Source organism: Balaenoptera acutorostrata, chromosome 16, assembly GCF_949987535.1.
Source record: "Balaenoptera acutorostrata chromosome 16, mBalAcu1.1, whole genome shotgun sequence".
Lineage (NCBI taxonomy): Eukaryota > Metazoa > Chordata > Mammalia > Artiodactyla > Balaenopteridae > Balaenoptera > Balaenoptera acutorostrata.
In genome coordinates this window covers 66,246,169-66,272,243 of record NC_080079.1, presented here as the reverse complement: position 1 = coordinate 66,272,243, position 26,075 = coordinate 66,246,169, and the positions used below count along the sequence as shown (strand labels likewise).

At 36.8% G+C, this 26,075-nt stretch overlaps 1 protein-coding gene across 4 annotated transcripts in view; it reads right to left on the bottom strand.

The window, feature by feature from the left end:
* The window catches only part of HERC4 (HECT and RLD domain containing E3 ubiquitin protein ligase 4), a 132,437-nt gene that overhangs the window by 18,632 nt on the left and 87,730 nt on the right, over positions 1-26,075 (bottom strand). For 3 of the 4 annotated variants that reach the window (XM_057530793.1, XM_057530796.1, XM_057530795.1), the window contains 5 exons: positions 20,011-20,130; positions 10,713-10,736; positions 7,887-7,985; positions 5,950-6,117; positions 5,580-5,723 (listed from right to left, as the gene is read on the bottom strand). In XM_057530793.1, coding sequence (XP_057386776.1) covers positions 5,580-5,723; positions 5,950-6,117; positions 7,887-7,985; positions 10,713-10,736; positions 20,011-20,130 — 555 coding nt within the window. The remainder of the gene's footprint in view (positions 1-5,579; positions 5,724-5,949; positions 6,118-7,886; positions 7,986-10,712; positions 10,737-20,010; positions 20,131-26,075) is intronic. The other variant, XM_057530794.1, reaches the window with a different exon arrangement.

The window sequence follows — 26,075 nt, the reverse complement described above, 5'->3', positions numbered from 1 at the left end:
AACTGTAAAATTAATACAGAATTGTAAGGGGCCGCTAATAGTCAAAAGAATCTTGAACGAGAAGAACAAAGTGGGAGAACTCACACATTCCAATTTTAAAATCTACAAAGCTATAGTAAATAAGACAGTGTAATACTGGCATAAGAATAGACACATACACCACTGGAATAAAACTGAGAGTCCAGAAATAAATCCATATAGCTACAGTCAGTTAATTTTCAGCAGGGTGCCAAGACTTAACAAACAATGGCGGGACAACCAGGTATTCACATGCAAAGAATGAAGTTGAACTCCTTCCTCACACCATAGACAAAAATGAACTCAAACTAGATCAAAGGGGCTTCCCTGGTGGCGCAGTGGTTGAGAATCTGCCTGCTAATGCAGGGGACACGGGTTCGAGCCCTGGTCTGGGAAGATCCCACATGCCACGGAGCAACTGGGCCCGTGAGCCACAACTGCTGAGCCTGCGCGTCTGGAGCCTGTACTCCGCAAGACAGAGGCCATGCTAGTGAGAGGCCCGCGCACCGCGATGAAGAGTGGCCCCCACTCACCACAACTAGAGAAAGCCCTCGCACAGAAACGAAGACCCAACACAGGCCAAAAAATAAATAAATAAATAATTAAATAATTAAAGGTGCTAAAAAATAAATAATAAATGTGTTAATCTTAAAAAAAAAATAGATCAAAGACCTAAATATAACAGCTAAAACTATAAAACTCTTAGAAGAAAACTCAGGGGTAAATCTTCATGACCTTGAATTTGTCCATGGTTTCTTAGTTGTAACACCAAAAAGCACAGGCAATAACATAATAGACAAAAAAAAAAAGACTTCACCAAAATTTAAAACTTTTGTTATCAAAGGACATTAGCAAGAAAGTAAAAAGATAATTCATACACCAGGAGAGAATATTTGCAAATCATATATTTGACAAGGGTCTAGTATCCAGAATACATAAAAGAACTCCTAAAACTCAGCAACAAAAAGAAAAACAAGCCAATTGAAAAAGTGTATAAGACTTAAAAAGACATTTTGCTAAAGAAGGCATACAAATGGTCAAACAAGCACATCATTAGCCAGTAGGGGATGCAAATCAAATCACAATGAGAGGGACTTCCCTGGTAGTCTGGTGGGTAAAAACACAAAGATCCACAATAAAGCTTGTTACGAATGCCCCTCCCCTGGTCTCAAAACATTACCTTTCTGCAGAACTGAATAGAGGCCCATAGAACTCTTTGTGTTCCCGGCAGACAGGCCTCCGCCCCACGGACCCTCTTCAAATTCTACCTGCTACACCACTACAAACTGCCCTAAGAGATCAGTGCCAAGAAAGAGACCATAATTTGAACAGATTGTCCACCTACCTCAGAGGTCATCACGACTATTCAACCATGTCTTACATGCCTGACTGTCAACAAAGGAGGCCTAAAAACTCACAGGTTGTCCCTAATCCCACTTCCATGTGGCAGTGTACAGGCCCTAAAATCTGACACAATGTTACTAACTGTCCCTGCTCCACCAAACCCGTTCTCTGTTCTGGAACTCACAATCTATCATTTGGAAAACTGCCTATATCCTAAACTTCTCCAAATTCTCCTTGCCCCTTTTCTTTTTTTTTAAAATTAATTAATTAATTTATTGTTTTTTGGCTGTGTTGGGTCTTCGTTTCTGTGCGAGGGCTTTCTCTAGTTGTGCCAAGCGGGGGCCACTCTTCATCGCGGTGCGCGGGCCTCTCACTATCGCGGCCGCTCTTGTTGCGGAGCACAGGCTCCAGACGCGCAGGTTCAGTAGTTGTGGCTCACGGGTTTAGTTGCTCCGCGGCATGTGGGATCTTCCCAGACCAGGGCTCGAACCCATGTCCCCTGCACTAGCAGGCAGATTCTCAACCACTGCGCCACCAGGGAAGCCCGCCCCTTTTCTAAATGAACAAGGCTGTCTCCTGAGGATGCTATTTCCCCTGCAGCTCATAATAAATGGTGTTTGTTTAACCTTCCAACCCCTCATACAACCAGGCCTAGAGATAGGTCTCCTGACTCTTCACTCCTTCTAGACCTCCTTCCATTTGCCTTCTTAAAATCCCAGCTTCTGTGAAACACATGCCAACTGACCATTTCCCTGCTACTGTTCCTTGTGCTGGCATCTAAAGACATTCATAGTGCACTCACTCACAGATTCTGGCACTATCTTTTGCTTTCTTTTTCTACCACTATTCCTGCCATTGTTTTTGACGATTTCAATACCCGGGCCAAAAAAGGCATCCAACACACTAGCCTCTCAGTCCCTTGAACTGCAATTTTCCAACAGTCTTGTCCTCCCATCGCATCGCAGACACCCATTCCCATGGTCATATTTTATATTTAAATGCAACCATCCAACTTTTAAGCATTCCCTATCTGACCATCATTTCCTACTTTGTAACTCACCGCCCCCCCCAATACTTTGACTCACACTACAACTCAACTCCACCAGCAACTACAATCCATTAACCACACTACTTTTTAAAAAATCATCACCTCCCAACCAAGTCATTACATTTTCCTCCTTACAAAGCTTAAATTCCATAACCCATCAAGATAATCATTCCCCTGCCCTTTCTTCCCTTCTGTTTATACTCACTTGCTAAAACCACAACCTAGTTAAATCAACTGTCTGTCTCATTTTTACCTCTACCTAAGCAGCTAAATGTGACTAAAGAAAAAAAACACAACCATGTCGATTGGTCTCCTTTTAAAATTCATGAACGGGGCTTCCCTGGTGGCGCAGTGGTTGAGAATCTGCCTGCCAATGCAGGAGACACGGGTCCGAGCCCTGGTCTGGGAAGATTCCACATGCCGCGGAGCAACTGAGCCCGTGAGCCACAACTACTGAGCCTGCGCGTCTGGAGCCTGTGCTCAGCAACAGGAGAGGCCGTGACAGTGAGAGGCCCGCGCACCGCGATGAAGAGTGGCCCCCGCGCGTCGCAACTAGAGAAAGCCCTTGCACAGAAACGAAGACCCAACACAGCCAAAAATAAATACAAATAAATAAATAAATTTAAAATTCATGAACGTAAGTTTCAAATGGGCCTCCAATGCTGCCAGTCTAACCCTGTATTTATTTACATGGTCATCTTATTTTCCCACTCCCCTAAGTGATTATTTCACTCTTTCTCCTTTCTTCTTCAAACCTCCAACAACCTTCCCCCTATTCGAACTTTCTAACAAACTTGCGTCTTATTTCACTGTAAAGTAGAAATAATTCTAAGAAAACTTTCACAACCTCCCACCATCAAATCTACCAGAAGATTTGTATTTTCATATATACTTGGCTTTCTCTCATGATATTATGGATCTATGTGTCTGACTGGAGTCAATCCTCCACTAGCATACTCATCTCCATCTTTTCTTCACAACTTAAGGACTGTGCTCCTGCAGCTGATATCCCCTCCTGCATGGCTGATTTTCTACTTTCTGAGTAATTAATCACAACAACATGCAAACGTGCTTTAATTTCTCATGTAAAATAAAATACCCTTTCTTGATGGAGAAAAAAATATGTATGGTGTAGCACTTCTTTTGAAAAATACTTCTTATTTTCAAATACTTTAACACTCACAAGAAATTACACAAATAGTACAGAATTCCTCTGTACCCTTTACTCAGTTTTCCCCAATAATAACAGCTTAAATAACCATACTTAAAACCAGGAAACTGACATTGGTATGTGGTATACTACTACGTACGTACTTATATTTATTTTTTCAAAAAAGGTTAAACCGTAACATTTCTTTTGAAAAGAATAACTTTAAGAGGAGGGAGGAAATACAGTGGAGGGGGTAGAGACAAAAGTTAGACTTTTTTAGATACCTTATTTTGTAGACTTGACTTTGGAACTATGTAACTATTTCATATAACTATAAAACTAAATTGAAATTAAATAAGCAATCCTTAAAAATTAAAAATTCTACAAGTTAACCTAAGTGTGTATCTACTTGGTATAATGATACAGAGTGTACCAATTTCAAGTGATATCAAAACACAGTTATTTGCCTGTGTATCTCACCTGGGGTATACTCAAAGGGCAAAAATACCCTGCAAAATACTTAAAAATGAAACAAAACAAAACAAAACTACAGTTGACCCTTGAACAGCTCAGGGGTTGGGGCGCTGATCCCCTGTGCTGTCGAAAATCTGAGTATAATCTTACAGTCGGTCCTCCATCCTTAGATTCAACCAACTGAGGATCGTATAGTATCACAGTATGTATTTATTGAAAATAATCTGCGTATAAGTGAACCTACACAGTTCAAACTCGTGTTGTTCAAGGGTCAACTGTATTCTCAGTTATCATAATATTGGTTGAAAGGCTGGTATTGTGAGGCAATAAATGTATAAGTCTGGAACATTTTATCACATGAAGTACACCAGGTAGTAAGGAAGCTACTAAACAGTATTAAGATTGTGTCAAAAGGACTCAGGTGCCGAATTGAAGAGCTCTCCCTGGACAAAAATGGGATAATATTAATAAAGATAATAACTGCAATAGACTGAAAAACATCAACTATGTTTAAGTCCATGAATATATAATAATATTTGAAAACAAAATCAAAAAAATGAATTGTCACCAGTGGAGCATGCTAATTCTTTTGAAAAATAAGTAACTACAGAGAGAATTCTTTCCCATATGAACTGTACTAACAAGGATTAAATAGCAGACATGAGAAAATTTCTTTACATATAAGTATCCAAGCTACAAAAATGAAAAAGAAATGTTAGAATTAGAGTAGCACCATTTTGCCACCCCTAATAAATTAACTAGCCTAGGCACTGATCATCATGACTGCTAACATCACAAAGGATAGCCAGTCTCCTGGAAGAATGAATAAATAATACATCAAGGTTTTTAGAACAAATAGTAAATAATTCAAATTTCTCTCAACTCAGAGTTCTACAAACTGAACCATCCATTTCACTTACAGTTTCGAAATCAGGGGCCAGCAAACTTTTTCTGTAAAGGGGCAGACGGTAAATATTTTAGGCTTTGTTGGCCATAGGGGCTCGTTGTAACTCCCCACTCTGCCTCTGCCAGTTTTAGCTAGAAAGTAGCAATGGACAATAGGTAAATGAGTAGGCACTGACTTTATGTGCTGGGAAGAACTTTCAGGGACTGTAGTTTGCTGAGTAGTTATCTCTGCCCTAAATTATAAGGTAGAGAAATCAATGATCCCTAATGATAAATTAATTCTCCCCAGAAGAAAAGTTCATCTGGTACTTATTCAATCCTCAAATCTAATTCAGCAGAACAGTCAAACATCATTTTCAGGATGACCATTCCGTAATTTATTTTGCTAATCTGAAATGTGTGGTAAGCATTAATGTGTTCTGATGTCTCTGAGTCCAAACATTTATAATTTTTAAAATTGTAATAAAGAAGATCTGTAAATAAAATATGTTAGGTATCTAGTAATAACTCCTATTTATTACTGAGTTAAGTTGAAACATATAGGTATATATACATAGGTGTATATAGACAGACAGATAGATAGATAGATAGATAGATAGATAGATAGATAGAAGTAATTTAGACGGTTGGACTTTTTACCTTATCAGAAAACCAAATGAGCCTGGAATCTTCATAATACCTAAACATGCCATATTTAGGATCCAATAATTCCCTCATGATGAGCAAGAAAAATTCTTTGCGTACCCCTCCTGCATCAACAGCATCTTCTCCAACAAATATAACCTAAAATAGGTTAATACAAACACTGAATGTAAAGAAATGAACGTATATTCTGGAAACCCTACAACACGTTATTTATTATGAATAAAAGCATGGCAATTAATAGCTAAAAATTTTTTAAGTATATAATTTTATTAAGATTCAAAGATACACTAAAAATGAACAGGAAAACTTTAAACATATTTTCTGAATAAAAGTTCCAATTATACAACAGAAAATGTTAAATTACCTTGAGTGGCTTTTTGTAGTCTATATTCTTTGTTTTCCTAAGGACTTCCATTGCATCTCCTACTATATTTTCTCTACGTACCACTAGAATTAAGCAAGGATTCACAGATTCAATCACTGGGAGAAAAAGAGAGGAGACATTCTGTCTGTGGGCCTGGTCAATAGCCATCTAGAAAACAAAAGATTAAAAATTTAATAGCAGTGCTTTAAGAAGCTGCTGTGACTGAATAAGCTAACCTCTACCTACTAATTATAGATGTCCTATAATTCCTATACTACTGAATTCACACAGCACCTAACACAGTATCCAGCACAGCATCAGAGCTTAATAAACTGAGCATAAAGAGTATCCTTTTGAATTTTTTTCTAGTAATGTATAACTAATGATACCATTAAGCTAAGTAAGCATGGAACTGTAATAATTATGATAAATCTGAACACTGTTGTTTCTCAAAAAATAACTAGGATGGAGAGTGAGGAGAAAAAGAAAACAGCATTAAAACAAACCTCTAAAGAGAAAAAGAAACAGCCTGGCCAACTAAAAGGTTTATAGAAATTCATTTAGTAGAGTGATCACCATATATGCTCACAAACCAAGCATTTGGCTTTTACCATTTAAAGCTTTTATTTTTTTCCTATGATTTTCCTTGTGTTCTTAATTCTAAAATGGAATATCCTACATTGAAAGCACCAAGTGATTAACTTTTTTTTTTTTTTTTAATATTTATTGATTTATTTGGCTGCGCCAAGTCTTAGTTGCAGCACGTAGGATCTTTGTTGCCGCGTGTGGATCTTCTTCTTCTTTTTTTTAGTTGCAGTGTGCGGGATCTTGTAGTTGCAGCATGTGGGATCTAGCTCCCTGATCAGGGATCGAACACTGGCCCCCTGCATTGGGAGCACAGAGTCTTAACCACTGGACCACCAGGGAAGTCCTGATTAACTTATCGTTTAACAAAGATTGCTAAAAAACTAGCAATCTAGCTGTTAGTATAGAACCCTACAAAAATATTTCTTCTGTTGATGAAAATGGAAATAAGCACATCTCTAAAATTCCTCCTACTATTATTTATTGTTTAAATATATGGAAGAATTTAGAATAGTAAATGCATTTATCTTAAAGGAATAAAAATTGCCATCAAAATTGGGGGAGGGGTAATTTTTAAAAGCATTTTTAGAATATTAAGTGCTCAAGGTCTCATCTCATCCTTAGTCCTCAGCCTCTATAGTCTGATATTCTATACCAGAGGAAGAAACTCAAAAACTTTTAAATTTACAAGTTCAAATGATAAAGCAAACCTACTGTAGTCCTTCCCGGTCATAATGTAAACTAGTTTTAAAAATTCTCATTATAAAGGAAAGAATGTTCAGCTTAAAGTGGGGGGCGGGGTGGGGGGGAAGGAGAGTGGGGAGGAGGAAGAGGAGATGACCAACCTCAGGAAAGTACCTTATTTATTACTAAAACATTCTTCATGGACATTTCATACCCTCCTCCTAACAAGTGATCAAATGCCTCCTACTTTAACATCACCTCACCTCTACTGATTTTCATCTTTTACCAAGTATATAAATAGGGAATATATAATAAAGCAAGATTTGAAACAAACCATTTTATCAAGTAAACTAGTCAAACTGTTTATAAAGATTGTATATTTCTATAATGAAAGAAGATTATACCATTTTTTAGATATAAAATGATAAAAATCTAAATTATTCTATGTCCTTTTAAATATATATAAGTATCCCTCATAAGAATACACATTTCACATGCAACAGTCCTCTTCATAGGTACCAAAGGTGCTTTGGTAAAAGTAGCTTTGCAAAAGACAGACCACAAAGGTACAAAATATCCCCAAAGACATTTCAAATACTTTAAAAAATCACCAGAGAAACAATTCAAAAACTACTCTCAAATTAATTTAGTACTATACAATATTTTACCTGCATCTGTAAGACTGCATCTGTTTGTAACAGAGTAGTTTTTGCTTGGGCGTCAAATACAAATGGATATGTGCAGATTGTAACAGGGATATCTGCCACCTAGAAATGAAAAATTAGCTTATTAGTACAAATTGGTTTGTAACTTACTTCTTGTAGGTACTGTCATTTCTTGTGTAAAGCTGATCATATTCTTGGTTTATTCGCTTTTGTGTCATTCAGGAATTATAAATAAAATGTGGCTTATTTCTTTTTTTTTTAATTTTTGAATTTTATTTTATTTTTTTATACAGCAGGTTCTTATTAGTTATCCATTTTATACATATTAGTGTATACATGCCAATCCCAATCTCCCACTTCATCACACCACCGCCCCCCCCCCCCGCCCCGCCACTTTCCCCCCTTGGTGTCCATACGTCAAACGTGGCTTATTTCTGAATATAGAATTTTAACTGATAATTAGATGAGGCATTGGAATAACCCTAATTCCTAATTTTGGGAGATAACTGTATACTTGAGAATCCATAAAATTGTAAATTACAGGCATCTTTTGCTTAACATATTTTTTTAAAATAAATTTATTTATTTATTTTTGGCTGTGTTGGGTCCTCGTTTCTGTGCGAGGGCTTTCTCTAGTTGCGGCAAGCGGGGGCCACTCTTCATCGCGGTGCGCGGTCCTTCTCACTATCGCAGCCCCTCTTGTTGCGGAGCACAGGCTCCAGACGCACAGGCTCAGTAGTTGTGGCTCACGGGCCTAGGTGCTCCGCGGCATGTGGGATCTTCCCAGACCAGGGCTCGAACCCGTGTCCCCTGCATTGGCAGGCGGATTCTCAACCACTGCACCACCAGGGAAGCCCCTGCTTAACATATTAACTCCAAGTTTCAGTGAATTAGGCTGCAAATTTATTCTAAATGTGGGGCTCCTATGTTAAATACAGTACCCAGTTCTTTTACGTTAGGGCTACTCTAGCAAGTGAGGCCAATGGTAAGCAATCTACTTATTCATTCAACAGATATTTACTGCCAGGTCATTAGGGGGACAACACTATTATGAGCCCAACAATCTGTTCATTCATTTAACTTACAAAATAAGCACAATTAGTATTATTATTTTCTGTCAATCTTCAAAGTTGATCAATAATAATTGATCTATTATTACCATTATCAGACATTAGTCATCTTATCGACAATTATTTATCCTAGCAGGTAAAACATAGTGATTGATTGCTAAGTTTTTAACAGGGCGGAAAAATACAAAGAGAATTGCCAATCACAGATCTTGCAGTTGGATGTTATACTACCATATACCCAACAAAGCAAAATTTTTGTGCCAGCCCTGACACAGAGCCCCTTCTTATTATAAGGCTTCCAGTGAAGACTTAATACACCATGAAACAATCCTCTTCTTTTTAAGTTCTTAGAAAGTTCTTTATATTGAGTCTGAATCTGCATTTCTATACATCACTTTGCTTTCTATTTCAGTCTTCATTCTGCCCCTGCAGGGAAGTTAATATGGTTTAGATACTTCGTGCTGCCATGCTCTCCCTAGGTTGTCTTTTTCCCACACTAAACATGCCCAGTTTTTCCAACCATCCTGAAAATAATATGGTTTCCAGCTCTACTCCTTCCCAACCGCCTTCTTTTATTTTATTTATTTATTTATTAGGCTGCGCCGGGTCTTAGTTGCGGCATGTGGGATCTAGTTCCCTGACCAGGGATCGAACCTGGGCCCCCTGCATTGGGAGCATGGAGTCTTAACCACTGGACCACCACAGAAGTCCCCAATAGCCTTCTTTTAAATGTATTTCAATTTGTCTTAAGCCTCTTTCAACTATGGCCATCAAAAACAATGAAATTAATTCAATAGTGCCCAATCAGTATAGAACACAAGACTATCAACTTGTTGTTCTCAACATGTAAGACAATATGCTGAGCTACATTAACCCTTAAGTAAGTTATCATTCTTGGCTATTTCTCATATGACAAGTTTACCCTCCACCCTGTATTTGTGTCACTAACTAGCTATTGATGATAGAAAGTCTTTTTACTACTCTGAAACTCTAAGAGATTGAGATGATTTCTAAAGTCCCCTTTGGCTCCAAAACTCTTTGATTTCATAATTTTATATGCTACTTCTATTTGAGGATGAGGAAGCAAACAATGTCAGGCCCATAGTTTAAAGCTACTTCTAAATGCTTCATTGGTTCAAGTGCTGTGAAAAAAGCAAAGCAAACAACAAAACCTAAAGTCTATAACAGAAGTATAATACAACATTCCCAGGTGTTAAAAAGGTGGCTCAGGATTGTTGATTATGTAAGCCAAAGTGCCAGAACTTTATATATTAAGATAGTACATTAAACAAAGTGAGGAAGATGATCATACTGAAAGTTTATTCAATTTTATGGCCATTTTGAGTGTCAATTATTAGTTTAAAAATTGAAGATCATTCTACTTCTCTAACATAAAACATTTTCTGCCTTCTGGGTAGGCATTTGTGAAATTTTATAAGTTTGCTTTTTTGTATTCTGAGGACACCGTAAATTTTATACTGGAAGGCTTTAGGAGGATAGGAATTATTTTAAGACAAACATTGTTAAAAGGCATCATATAGGTGTAATGCTAACTAAAACAGAGGGTCTAATTTTCTTCAGAAAATTCCTCTGAAATGTTATACAGGGCAAGTTCTATATACTCATTAAAATATATATGTATATATACATATATATGTTTTAAAGTCACAAAAAAGAGGAACTTTGGGGTCTTCAATCACTTAAGACAAAACAGAGTATACCTTACTCTGAACATGAGACTTTATTACACCAAACTTACCTCAGTTAATCCATGGTTGACATCCTAAGACAGCAGTGCAGAATGTAACAGTAATGAGGAAAGAGCAACGTTAGTGTCCAAATTTAACTATTTCTATTCAAAGCAGCATTTCATTTATTCTGCTACAGCAGAATACTAAATTAATGAAGTAGACCAAAATACATCTACAACAAAACTTACCCTTTCCACATATACCTGATATATCTATAAATGTAATAAGACCTTCGTTTCAGGTATCTTGTGATCATAAAATCATTGAGGCTTGAACATAATGAAATTTGGTTTCAGCAACTAAGTACGCCATTTGCAGAATTTAGGTAGAACAGGGAAACTAATCCTAAGACTAACTTGGTCTTGAAGAAATAATTTTATGGCCCAATCTCTCCACCTGGAAAATGGAGAAAATATCCCCCAGACTTTAAGACTTGGTTAATCTTGACAAAATATTTGAAAAGTGTTTAGTAGATTAAAATGCTAAGTGGAAAGTGAGAAAATAAGCCATAACTGTTTTTATTCATCTGAAATAACCAGTGAAACACAAGTATCTCGTTCTTTAACACTGAATTAGCTAAAATAGAAAGTACAAGACAGGGCATAGGGGTTGGTAAGTAGAAAGAAGAAATGAAGAGAGAAAGAGGTATTTATGAAGGATATAATAATGAAAATTATAATGAAAGCTTACCACTGCATTGAACAGAAATGCACAACACTTTCTTGAAGAAAGCTTTCACATATTCTCAGGGTATAGACTCAAATGAAGTGCTAGAATCTCCAAAAGTACGTTACTAAATTTGCAGATGGCACCTCGTATAGTGAGAAATTAATCTTACCCAAAGAGAGGCCTGATTTTGCCCTCAGCTACTGGGAGATGATCCACAGGACTTTGGAATGTCATACCTGGACAGGAGTATCTTTGTTTGCCTGGAGGCTCTGGGACATGTGGTTATCAGTTCTGCCTCCAGAAGGTCTAGAAAGTAAAGGTCAGCCACATGGGCAGTATGTGATGGAGCCTCAATAAAAACTCTGGGCACCAAGGCTCCAGTGAGCTTCCTTGGTTGGCAATACCCTGAGAGTATTGACACAGATGGATGCTGGGAAAATAACTTGTCCATGACTCCTCAGGGAGAGGAAAACAGAAGCTCAGCCTTTGGTACCTTTCCCAGACTCTACCCTTATGCACTTTTCCCCTTGGTGTTTTAATCTGTACTCTTTCCCTATAATAAACTATAAACGTCAATATAACAGTTTCCAGTTAGTTCCGTGAAGTCTTGTAGCAAATTACTGAACCTGAGAGTGGTTCTAGGAATCCTCTAACCTTGCAATTGGTATCAGAAGTGAAGGCAGTCTTGTGTGGACGATTCCCTCTAACTTTGTAATTGGCTAAATTCTTGCACGCCACAAGGGGTATCACTGGAAGTTTTAAGGTATTAGCAAACACTTAGGGTTTGTTCACTATATTGTGCTAAATAAAGCCAAAGCAGTGTAAGCATAAGTAAAATATGACTCTAACTTCCTGTTCTGAGAAAGGTAATTATTGATAATAGCTTCTTTCAAAAAATTCAGAGTACCAAGTTATCACTATATATGTGCCCCATTAGCAGTGTTAACAGAAGAATATATTTACAAGCTGTTCTGCAGAAAAAACCTTTTAGATTACATTGAGTTTAATTTTAAGCAATTTAACAGGAACAACTGAAATACTTTTATAGTATATCTTGTGGTATGCTTATTAAAGTGCTATTACAACTAAGAAGGTGTGAATAAGCAAAGAAACACCTTTCAATATTTTCTGACTACCTATGGCCAGCTTGAAAACTATATTTGATACCTGGTATCATGGAAGATGGATTTTATTCTTAATAATGAAACATTAATATATATGCAATTTTTTTATTGCTACATGTAAACAGATAAAGGTTCTAGGCATATCATTTAGCACTTGGAAGCCAATAAGATAGTCAGAATTTATAGTGCAACTAAACCATATTAAAGCAGAACAAAAGTTTGATGGTAGAGACAGATGTGAGCTAGAAGGAATATGAAAAATAATGGGACATGTGGAAAACTTGGGAAAAGAGACTATTAGATATCAGGCAAAATGATTTACCTAGGGGAGAGGCATCAAAGGGAAAACCACATTAAGGTCATTATTAGAAATTTCAATTTAAGTGTTAAGGATCTAAGACAAAAGCTCAAACATTTAAAAAGAAAAAAATGTAAATATGTAAAAAAGCAAGGATAAACTCCTCTGGGAAATATTAGAGTTGCAAGATAGTTGTTATATTAGTTGCAAGTCTAAATGAACCAAAGTAGTATTTCCAAGGAAAATTTAGAAGGAAAAAATGTGGCGGGGGGGTGCAGACAGGATATTACAAAATACGTGAGGTCAATGAAAGGTCTATTGCTAAAAATTTACCACATCATTCAATGTGTGACCTACTAGTGGCTCCAAATCCACATACTCAAGCACTAACTGTTGGCTGTTTGTAGACTGGGGGCCCTGAAATTAGGTCAAGGCATGCCTAATTTTAGTTACCCAATGTCCTAGAAACTTGAGTAAGAAAGGCCTAAAGGAATGTTCAAAAGTCAGGGTCTCATGGTCCAAAGCAGACTTACACTAAGGCTGCTTCTAACATCAATGGGTAATGATAGTTCTAGTTAGTTATAGACAAAAAAGATGCAACTCCTTGGCATGTTTTAGTTTCAACAAATTACTTATGGCAAAACACTATCATTGCTGGCATCATCATTATTTAAGGGTATAACATAGGATTATTCTGAGGAGGTATAAACAGAGGATACCGAAGTTACTGAAGTAATTCAAATAAATATGAAAGGTGTTGGTGACTAGGCAGAAAAAGAAAAAAAGATACTTCTAAAACACGAAGAATATGAAAAATAAACCAATATAACTTGGTAATTCAAGGCATAAGGAATCAGTCCAAGTGTCTGCAAAACATTAATGCCATTAAAAATGACAAGGGAACTTTAAAAAGCAAGTATGAACCTTCTGGGAAATATTACAGCTGCAAGGTTTATACTGCAAGTATTAAATGTATTGCAACATTAAAGAACACAAATGTATTTTAATTTCTTCATTTCATTAAATGAGGAAGAAACTCAAACCTAGAAAGTTAAGTACTGGCCTATCTTCCCAAAGCTGGTCTCCCTAGCTGTATGTCAGTCTATCTTCCTAGTCTGCTGATGAGCATGCCATGCTGTTAGCTCAGCACTGTCCGCAGTTAAGGTACAAAACCTTAATGCCACAGAAGAAATAGCAATGATTTACAAACACAGCACAATTAATATTGAAATAAAATTTATGATTTAAAAAATATATAAAGTGTAATATCAAAGACTGTAAAAATGTCACCAATTTATCAAATATATTTATTAGTACTTACTTGTATCTGACATGTCTTACATAGGCATACACAGTTCTTGAAATAATAGAATATGCACTTTAAAAAAAGCTTAACTTGACTTTTAATTATAAGAGGCACAGACTCAGCATAGACCTTTCTACATTTTATTCTAAATTAATCGATTTTTACTAGATATATATCGATACGTATGTATAGTAACGAAAAGTATAAGAAAGGGAAGAAAAAAGAGCAAAGAGTTTAGTTGTAACCACTAAAGTTTTTTTTGTTTTTTTTGTTTTTGTTTTTGTTTGGCCGCACCGTGCAGCTTGTGGGATCCTAGTTACCCAACCAGGGATCAAACCTGGCCCTCGGCAGTGAAAGCATGGAGCCCTGACTATTGGACTGCTAGGGAATTCCCCACTAAAGTATTTTTATAAACAATTTTAGAGCAAAGTTAAAAGAGGTTAGCAAATAAACTTAGACTAGTACCTAGAAAGTGGAGAAAAACATCAAATAGCAGAAGATAAAAAGAGAGAGAACTCATGTGCTCTTTTATTTTGCCAAGAAATTATTGTAGAGGGAGAAAAACAGATAAAAAGCAAAAGGAATCCAACTGAAAAAATTTCATACCCTAATATCAGAGTCTGGAAAAACAAACAAAACAGAGAAGCTTATATAGTAACCAGCAGGAGGAGGAGGATCAAGCAAAAACTTCATGGAAACATGAAAAGGGAAACAGATGAAAAAAGGATGGGAAAATGGAAGAGGATGAGGTGAAAAGTTAGTCTCAGCTGTACAAGAGGATATTACAAGGAATGCAAAGAATTTCACAGAATTAGTTTTTAATGTTTAGAGACCAGGAAAGTATATACCTGTTGGGTTCTTTTTTTTATTTTGGTTTTTTCCTTCTAGTTCTATTGAGATATAAATGACATACAGCACTGTGTTAGTTTAAGGTGTATATTCCTGATGGATTCTTAAAATCCTTGACTGGGAAAGAAAGGAAATGGAGAAAGAAATCTCAACAGACTATGGCATAAAGAGAAATATAATAAAGGTAATATATAATAAAGGTAATATAATAAAGGTAAACTAATTTCCTTGCAGTGTTTAGAACAAGGTTAAGTTTTACATATATACATGTATATATTTATATATAAAATATAAGTGTATATATATAAATACAATTTATAGACATATTTCTTATAATTCATAGTAATTATCTTCTATCAAGGAATATTTTAAACTTTCACATGAAGGAATGGAATTATTTCAAGATCATAACTCTTGTTCAATAATGCTATACATATGTACATTGTATACATAGATATAAGCACGTATAGATGTGTATATATGTCTATGTGCACATAAATACACATATACACATCTATATCATCACAAAACAGCATGTGAGTATCTTTAGGATAGACACTTTAAAACTTTACTAACTTTACTTACAGGGCCAACATGATGTTCAACCTAGTATTAAGACTAGTAATGCAAGCATGAACTCTATTAAATAGCCTCAGGAAAAGTCTTTAGTGTTATATGTAAATGTGAAAGTGATCTGAACTCTCTCAAAGAAAGAAGCACCTTCAGATGTCATAATATAAATTAATAAACTACTTAAGAGTTAGTCAAAGACCTTCAAAGTAAATTGTCAGCCTTCTATTTCCAGAAGACTAGAAGAACCCAAATCACGGGTTCTAGATTCTGATTTCTAAGATGTGACATTAAGTCCACTATGCACATTAAAGAACAAGTTTCCACTGCCCCAACCACCTATTCAATACCAGCCTGTCTATAAATGGAGAGAAAGGAAAAAACTGTGGTTGAAAGAGTAGAGTAATAGAGGGCAATTTTCAAGGACAGCAACTTAGAAAGTCTAGAAATAAGAATGTGGTCCTCTACTGTCTCCCTCTTACCAGAAAACAGTAGCACTGAAAGAATTCCTAAGGAAATTCAATTTGATATCATCACAGATACATACCAAGAGGAGTTTGGATACAAGCCTGCCAAGCTTAAAAGCAAACATTCAAACCATAGCTTTTCCACGTAGCACAAGATTACTGCTAGCTTAAAAACCCTATTAGACTGGCATTTCTCTTAACTTGTTCAGAATACAAGTAGTTTATGACCTACATACCAGATAAAAATTCAGATGTCAAAGAACATCAGATCTAATTCACAGTGATCCAAGAGGATATAACTCTCCAGGAGAGAGTGAAATGCTTAGTGAAATAAGTCAGACAGAAAGACAAACACTATATGATATCACTTACATGTGGAATCTAAAAAATAATACAAATGAATCTATATACAAAACAGAACAGACTCACAGACACAGAAAACAAACTTACGGTTATCAAAGGGGAGCGGGGAGGAGGGACAAATTAGGAGTAGGGGATTACAGCTATGAACTACTATACATTAAAATAGATCAGCAACAAGGATTTACTGTATAGCACAAGGAATTATATTCAATAAAAAAACCAAAAAGAAAACGTTGAGGTGGGATATGAAGCTAGGTGCTCTTATGTCACACTCCTTCCTTATCATATTTAGGTTGTGAGCTGAGATTCTGATCAAGAGAACATAATCATCTTCCATATCAAATATTAACTTGATTATTAAATTTGTAGAGTTATAATTAATTTACCAATTTGTTATGCCTTAAGAATTCTTTTAAAAGCTATGTACCAGGAGTTTAGAACTAGTTCAGTGTTTGTATATATTTAAATAAGATAATCGTAAATAAGGTAAGTGAACACTAAGCTTCTTAAAGGAATTATTTTATTTTAAAAGGAGTCTATATAATCACTCCAGTCTCAAAAACACTGCTCAAAGACCTAGGGTATCTAGGTGGTGTATCAGGGTTTACATGCAAGTTTTTCGATAAAAAAAGTTCATTTTCTGAATCATCAGTTTTCCTCAATGGTAAATCATTTTAATCCCTTTTACATTGCAGTAAATATTTATTTATTTATTTATTTTTGAATTTTTTAATTTTTTTATACAGCAGGTTCTTATTAGTTATCCATTTTATACATATTAGAGTATATATGTCAATCCCAATCTCCTAATTCATCACACCACCACCCCCCTGCAGTAAATATTTATGAAGCCCCAAATTTGCATTCTCTCGAAGATAAAATATGAGACTTCACACAAGTCCTGCAGAGGGAAAATTAATAACCTCAAGAAATATGTTTTTTCTCCTGTCTTAGGGGTTCACTGGAGGAAGAGTTTGAAAAGCTTTATCTAGGTGAGAGCTTTAGTTTAAATAGGGAGGAAAAAAGGAAATATTTATTCAAAGCTTTCCAGAGGTCAAGTATTTTCTTTCTTAAAAAACTGTTGTCCCTTGACTCCAGCTAACCACCCTACTTTTTTCACTCCCTCCTCTTCAGTGCAGAGCTTCTTGAGAGTACTGCCTATGGCTTTTGTTCCCTATCCTCACCCCTAAATTTCTCTTAAGCATACTTACTCTAGAATGGTATTATCAAGGTTACCAATGACCTTCACATAATCAAATGCATTGATCAATTCTATGGTTTTATCCTATTTCTCAGCAGCGTTCAATATGGTTTCTCCTTCACTTTTCAATTTCGGTTTCCACAACTCTCTCCTGGTTTTCCTCCTACCTCTCTTAATCTCCTTTGTTGATTTCTCTCCTTTCCTCATCTCATATCCATCAGCAATTCTTGGCCGTTTTACCTCCAAGAGGTACCCAAGGCCATTTCCATCTTCCATCTATACAACTACCAATCCTAGTCAAACCCATCATTTTCTCTCCCCTCATCTACTCCATTCCCCTCACTCCATCTTCCACATAGCTGACAGAGTGGTTATTTCAGAATATAAATTACACTGTACAGTATTCACCCCTGCTTACCACCCTCCAACGGCTTACCATAACACTTCAGATAAAATCCATGTTCCCGATCCTAATTTACTAAACCTGCCATGATCTGGCACCTGCCCATTTCTCTGATCCTTTCCCAGAACCCTCCCCATTCCCATATTTTAGCCATACTGGCCTTTTTCTATTCTTCAAACATGTCAAGCTTGCTCTCACCTAAGGTCTTTTAGTAGATGTAATTTTCCCTGAAATTTTCTTTGCTCTGATCTTACATGGCTGCTTTTTGTCATTTAGATTACAGATCATACTTCATTAGACAAGACTTTTCTGATTACCCAATCGCAAGAAACCATCCTGTCTTTATTACCTTCTCTTATTTTAATTCTCTATATAGTGCATATTATAAGCTTGTTTTTGTTTTTGCTTTACTTGATTACTATCCATCTTGCCCACTAGATTATAAGTCTCATGAGAACAGGGCCTTATCCATCTGGTTAATCACTGTATTTCTTATACCTAAATAAGTGCCTGTTACAAAGGAGAGTCTTAATGAGTATTTGTTGAATAAGCAAATGAGCAGACATAAATCTGTAGGATGTTTGTAAACCTGACTGAGCCTCCTAGTGATTCTGCAAGAAAAAATAAAATCAACAAATCTCTCCCAATCCAGATCCAAGTATCTAGGGAAGCAAAGATGTTCTAGAAGTGACCTGATTCCTATAGGTAAGAGCATCCTAAAAACAGCATGCACTAACTGCACTGCCATTCAAAAACTACTGTACTTTTTTTTTTTAATTTTATTTATTTTTATTTTTGGCTGTGTTGGGTCTTCGTTTCTGTGCTAGGGCTTTCTCTAGTTGCGGCAAGCGGGGGCCACTCTTCATCGCGGTGCGCGGGCCTCTCACTATCATGGCCTCTCTTGTTGCGGAGCACAGGCTCCAGACGTGCAGGCTCAGCAGTTGTGGCTCACGGGCCTAGTTGCTCCGCGGCATGTGGGATCTTCCCAGACCAGGGCTCGAACCCGTGTCCCCTGCATTGGCAGGCAGATTCTCAACCACTGCGCCACCAGGGAAGCCCTAAAAACTACTGTACTTTTAAGTGCCTACTAGACATATTTGAGATACTGTAAGAAGTGCTGGTGAATAAACTGACAGAGTGCCTATCCACAAGGAGCTTGCAGTTGGTACCTAGCAAGCAATGAAAGGCTATTCACCTTCCTAGAACTGCTACATGCATATTGCTTAAATTACCTGCTTCAGGGGTGGAAAAGTTGGCCTTAAGTATATTATAATGGTTAGCAAATAAGAGTACTAAACCTGTTTTATATCTAGCTGCTTACCCATTTCTATACTGAAATTTTGTGTGACTAATTAAAGTTTTATAAGACTATGATATTAGTTTTATTTTTATTTTATTTTTATTTTTTTGGCCATGCGGCACGTGGGATCTTAGTTCCCTGACCAGGGATCGAACCCTCACCCCCTGCGGTGGAAGCGCAGAGTCTTAACCACTGGACTGCCAGGGAAGTCCCTATGCTATTATTTTAATTAAGTATCTAGTTATTAGAGACTTAGCCACATGGAAAGAAATATGTGGCACTTGTGGAGGTATGCCAAAAAACTGAAATCAAATTAAGCACATAAAAGGGGAAAAATAAAAACTAGAATCAACGGTACCACAGCTCACTTCTGGTAGTTCTGAGGCACCGATCTCACAATTTTAATACGTTCTTAGAGTTCAAGTATCAGAGACTCCAGTATCCTCAACATTAGAGAATTAAGAGACAACCTCATGCAAAATAAATGAGACTTAGAAAAATAAGTCATATTTGCATTTTTCTGTAGAAAAGTGTAATCTGTCTCTTTGGTTTAGCTTTGGTATAAGAGCAGAATGCTTACTTATAAATACTGCATAATATATAGCTGCTCCTTTGCAATATGTTTTTATTTAAAAAATGAGCTCTGAATAAAAGCTCTGAAAAAGCTTTGTTGTTTCAAAAATACACAATTGTTCCTTTTGTATTAGAACAAATGATACATAAAAATGAAATCATAAAATGCAATAGGAAACATACCATTCCATAGGCCTGCTGTTGGACCCAGTTGATATAATCATTCCGTATGTCTATCAATTCTTGTACTTCATGTATATAAAATTTATCATATTGTATAATCTGTCCAGTTTTCTCATTTACCTACAAAAAACAAAAATGTAATTAACATTAAATTTAACCAGTACCTAAGAAAGAGACTGAAAAATGTTTAAATAGAAAAAGGTTTGAGATTTCTTAGTTATTTTCTCTTCCTATAAAAGAATAATTTACTGAGTGCCTACCATATGCAAAATGCTAGTTAAGTGCTATGGGAAACACAAAGATTTATAAGATGTGATATCTGTATTTAGTACCTCAAAATCCATTAAAAAAGATTTATGTAACCACCACACAATAGGAGATATGAACCATAAGTATATATAGTATACAAAGACTAGAAACTATAAAGTCTTCTGGTTGGGAATGGGACTTAAATAATAGTAAGAATAGCTAATGATTGTTAACCGTCACTCGATAGTGGCATCTGATTATAATAAACTAAGAGGATGACATTTGGGTAGGATGTGAAAAATGAAGACAGTGCAAATTACCATCCTAGAAATTACTTACTAATTACAAAAGGAAAAACAAGTCTTAACAGTGGAGACCACCACCTTAACTGAGTGATCAAACTAACCACTACCCATACTGGGACAATCAAATATTATGTTCCTGCTGGGACTTCCCTGGCAGTCCAGTGGTTAAGACACCATGCTTCCACTGCAGGGGGCGCAGCTTCAATCCCTGGTCAGGGAACTAAGATCCCACGTGCCTCAAAGCACGGCCCAAAAAAAAAAAATTTTTTTTCCTGCTGATATAATGCAACAGGAAGTACAGACATTATCTGTGAACCAAGAAAATGTCTAACCTGAATCTAGTCAAGTCCTTGATTTAAATTCCAGTTTATAGGAAATACAGGAAAAGAGGAACAAGTTAAATATCATTATAAGGAAACAGACAATTATCCTAATTGTAGGAACTTTACAAGAAGACTGGCCAGGACTCTCCAAAAAGTCAAGGTAATGAGATCGAAAGGTGGGGGTTATTCTAAATTAAAAGAAACCAGAGGAGTTCTTCTAGTGCTGGATATGGCAGAGTACTTTGTATCAGACTAATCCTCCTGACAATAACAGTTATAATCTCTGGACAGTATATAAAAAAACCAACTATTTAAAAACACTGGAGATCAACCCAAAGCAGGCAGAAACAAGAATGAACACAGTCTCTGAAAGAAGGAAAGCACATGTTGAGAACCACATTGTTTTTTTAACTGGGAGTACTTCCAAAGCAGCATAAGGGGTAGGGGATGCAGCACATGCAGAAAGCAACAGTTTTATCAGACAGAGAAGTGTGAGATCGAAGCTGCCAACATGGCAGACAATGAGGACGAAAAATCCCAGAAAGGAATCCTGAGGACAAAGCCCCAAAATCTGCATGTAAATCCCCCCATCTTTGGCTAACTCTTAAACCATGAAAGCACAAGTGAGATTTGGGGTGGGGGGACAGGGACGGACAACGCCCCAACAGAAAGCAGCAACTGGGAGGCTACTCTTAGAGTACATTTCAAGACAAGCATCTCCAGAGGGAAAAAAGGTACATTTCATAATGATAAAAGAATTAATTTATCAAGAAGTTATGACAATCCCAAATAACAGCACTTCAAAATACAAGAAGGGAAAATTGACAGAACCACCATCATCGTTAGAAGTTTTAACACCCCTCTCTTGGTAACTGATTTACAAAAAAAAAAAGAAGGGCAAAATCAGTAAGTAAGGAATATTTGAACATCAATTTCAACCAACCTGAACTCGCTGCCAGAAGAGAGGGAGGTGGGGGCAGGAGAGAAATAGGTGAAGGAGATAAAGAGGTACAAACTTTCAGTTATGAAATAAATGAGTCACAGGTATGAAAGTGTACAGTGTGGGAAATATAGTCAATAATTGTGCAATATCTTTGTATGGTGACAGATGACAACTAGACTTACCATGGCAATCATTTTGAAATGTACAGAAATATCAAATTATGTTTTGTACCAGGAACTAATATAGTGTTGTAGGTCAACTGTACTTCAAAAACAAACTCATAGAAAAGGAGATCAGATTTGTGGTTACCGGAGGTGGGGGTCAGGGGAGGGGGAAGTGGATGAAGGGGGTCAAAAGGTACCAACTTCCAGTTATAAGATAAATAAATACTAGGGATGTAACGTAAAACAACATAAATATAGTTAACACTTCTGTATGTTATATGTATGAAAGTTGTTAAGAGAGTAAATCCTAAGAGTTCTCATCACAAGGAAAAATTTTTTTCTATGTCTTTAATGTTGTATCTATATGAGATAATGGATGTTGAGTAAACTTATTGTGGTAATCATTTCATAATGTATGTAAGTCAAATCATTATTGCTGTACACCTTAAACTTATACAGAGCTATACGTCAGTTATATCTCAATAAAATGGAAAGAAAAAAATAGAACATTCCACCCAGTAATTGTACATGGAATGTTCACTAACATATATCATAACCCAGACCATATAACAAGCATTAATAAATATCTTTAAAAGAATCCAACGTATACAAAGTATGTTCCTTTGACCACAACAGAAATAAACTAAAAGTCAACAACAAAAATATATTTGGAAAATCCTAGAAAACTGGCAATTAAAACACTTCTAAATTACCCCAAACTTTCCTTGTATCCATCAGAGAGTTAAAGTCACAAGATAACCAAGTAGCCTGAAGTCCAAGGATGGACAGATACTTCCAAAGAAATGGGTCACCATGGCAGAGCAAGAGGAAGTTTAGCACTGTCATACAAGCAGCGAAGAAGAAATCAGCTAAAATTCTAAGAAACTGCTTAAGGCTGAGTATGGGATAACTTGAGAGGATAAAACCCCCGGGAGCCTCAGACAGTTTGCACTTACTCATAGACTCTTGCCACAGACCTCTACTGGGTGCCCAGGAGGATGAGTGGAAACAGGGCAGGAGATCAAGAGACTCTCTCAGTGCTGCAAGGCATTGGCTGCCTCTGTGAGAAAGAAACAAGACCTGCCACCCTGTCCAGATCCTTCTCTCACATAGAGAAAGCAAAAACTTTAAGCCATTGAGGAAGGGTAAGCAAATTCTATGCCATGTTGCTGGAGGAGGGTTAAAATCCTCAATCCCTGGGAAGAAGGGGGACAAGAACTGTCCTGAGCCCAGAATCTGGTATCAGTAGCGCTAGAGGCTCTCTACTGCTGGGGGTGGGAGCGGAAACTCTGAGAAAATCCCATCCCCGAGACCCTGGTACACACCCAGCTATCTACCTAAGACCAACACTATACCACAATAACAAAGAACCTTTTCTGTCCCTTCTCTTCTACCAATCTTGAAAGCACTAAGTAACAAGCAACACCAGCTCACCACTGAGGAGGGGCAAAAGTGGGGAGAGAAACCCCTCTTTGGAGCAGGCATGCAGAGTGAAGCACAAACACTGAGAAGAAATCTTTGACATTTCACCTTCACCTTAAGCATCAGACAATATTAGAGGAATCTGAGGTCTCCGGTGCAATGAAGTTAACTATAGCAAACTACAAACTCAATTCCAGTTCAACTGCAGATTAGATTGGCTTAAATCCCTACACTAACAACCACATAAGAGGTATACACATACAGGATTTAAATCTAATTACTTCAGCGCCTACTATTTTAGATAACCAAAAATTGTGAGACATATCAAAAAGCAAATAAGTAAATAAAACAAAGACCACATAAAAAAGTCTAGAGACAAAGTAATCAACAGAGCCAGACTCAGAGATGACTTAATGAAAATAAAAACACAACACATCAAAATTTGTGGAATTCTGGTAAAGCAGAGCATAGAAGGAAATTTATAGCATTAAATGATGCTAGAATAAATGGTCTAAAATCAATGATCTAATAAGCCTCGGCTCAGGAATTCCCTGGTGGTCAGTGGTTAGGACTCAGCACTTTCACTGCCATGGCCTGGGGTTCAATCCCGCACGCTGCATGGCACAGCACCCCCACCCCCAAAGAAAGCCTCAGCTTTAAGAACCTGGAAAATGATGATCAAATTAAGGACAAATCAAGTAGAGTAAAGGAAAGATATGAAACAGAAAACATAAATTACACTCTATTTTTTAAATTTAATATTAAATTTTTAAGTTTCCCAAAAGAAAACTCCAGGCCAAGATAGCTTCACTGGTGAATTCTATCAAACATTTAAGGAAGAAATAATACCAATCTTTTTTTTTTTTCCCCAAGAGGTGACATATCTAAGTGGTTTTGTTTGTTTGTTTGTTTTAAATTATATATTTATTTATTTATTTATTTTTGGCTGCACTGGGTCTTCGTTGCTGTGCGCGGGCTTTTCTCTATTTGCGGCGAGTGGGGGCTACTCTTCGTTGCAGTGCACGGGCTTCTCATTGCAGTGGCTTCTCCTGCTGCAGAGCACGGCCTCTAGGCGCACGGGCTTCAGTTAGTTGTGGCACATAGGCTCAGTAGTTGTGGCTCGCAGGCTCTAGAGCACAGGCTCAGTAGTTGTGGCTCGCAGGCTCTAGAGCGCAGGCTCAGTAGTTGTGGTGCATGGGCCCAGCTGCTCTGCAGGCATGTGGGATCTTCCCAGACCAGGGCTTGAACCCGTGTCGCCTACACTGGCAGGAGGATTCTTAACCACTGTGCCACCAAGGAAGTCCCAATAATACCAATCTTAAACTCAGAAAACAGAGAAAGATAGATCATTTCTTAACTCACTTTATGAATTAGGATAACCCTGATACTAAAAAGCTGTTGAGAAACAAAACTGACCAGATCAACATCCCTCATGAACACAGACATAAAACCCTTAACAAAATATGAGCAAATTAAATCCAACAATATATAGAAAATAATATAAAATGTCCAAGTGGAGTTTATCCCAGGAATGCAAGACTGGTTTAACATTCAAATATAAATGAATTTCACTAAATTTCAGAAAAAAAGCAAAATAAATAAATAAAATTGTTCATCTCAATAGATGCAGAAAAAAGTATCTAACAAAATTCAACATCCCTTCATAATAAACACACTCAGCAAACCTGGAATAGAAGGGAACTTCTTCAACAGATAAAGCCCACCTTAAAACAAAACAAAACAAAAACACAACTCTACAGCTAACATCATACTTATGGGTAAAATATTAAATGCTTTCTTTCTAAGATGAAGAATTAGACAAGAATGTCCACTGCAACCATTTATATTCAACACTGTACTGGGAAGTCTTAGCCAATAAAATAAGGCAAGAAAATAACATGACTGTGTACATAAAAAATCCAAATGAATCCATAAGAGAAATATTAAATTAATTTATCAAGGTCATAGAGTACAAGGTGAAAACTCAACTAAATTCCACCACACTAACAATAAAAACTCAACTAAATTTCTCCATACTAGCAACAATCAGAAAATAAAAAATTTTAATTATCATTTACAATAGCATCAAAAACATAAGATAGAGTTGAGCAGCTGTAACAGAAACCATGCAGCTCACAAAGTATAAAATATTACTATCTAGCCCTTTACAGAAAAAGTCTTCAGATCCTTGCCCTACAGCCAAACTCTTTCTACCAAAAAAGAAAACATACCCAATAATTACACACAAAAACTCATTGGTTTTTCCCTCTCCAATATTTATGTTTATAAATATATACATTAACTTTTATATTACATTGGACACTTAAAAAATTTAGTGACTCTTGGGACTTCCCTGGTGGCGCAGTGGTTAAGAATATGCCTGCCAATGCAGGGGACACAGGTTCAAGCCCTGGTCGGGAAAGATCCCACATGCCGCGGAGCAACTAAGCCCATGAGCCACAACTACTGAGCCTGAGCGTCACAACTACTGAGCCCACATGACACAACTACTGAAGCCCATGTGCCTAGAGCCCATGCTCCGCAACAAGAGAAGCCACTGCAATGAGAAGCCCACACACCACAATGAAGAGTAGCCCCCACTCGCTACAACTAGAGAAAGTCTGCATGCAGCAACAAAGACCCAATGCAGCCATAAACA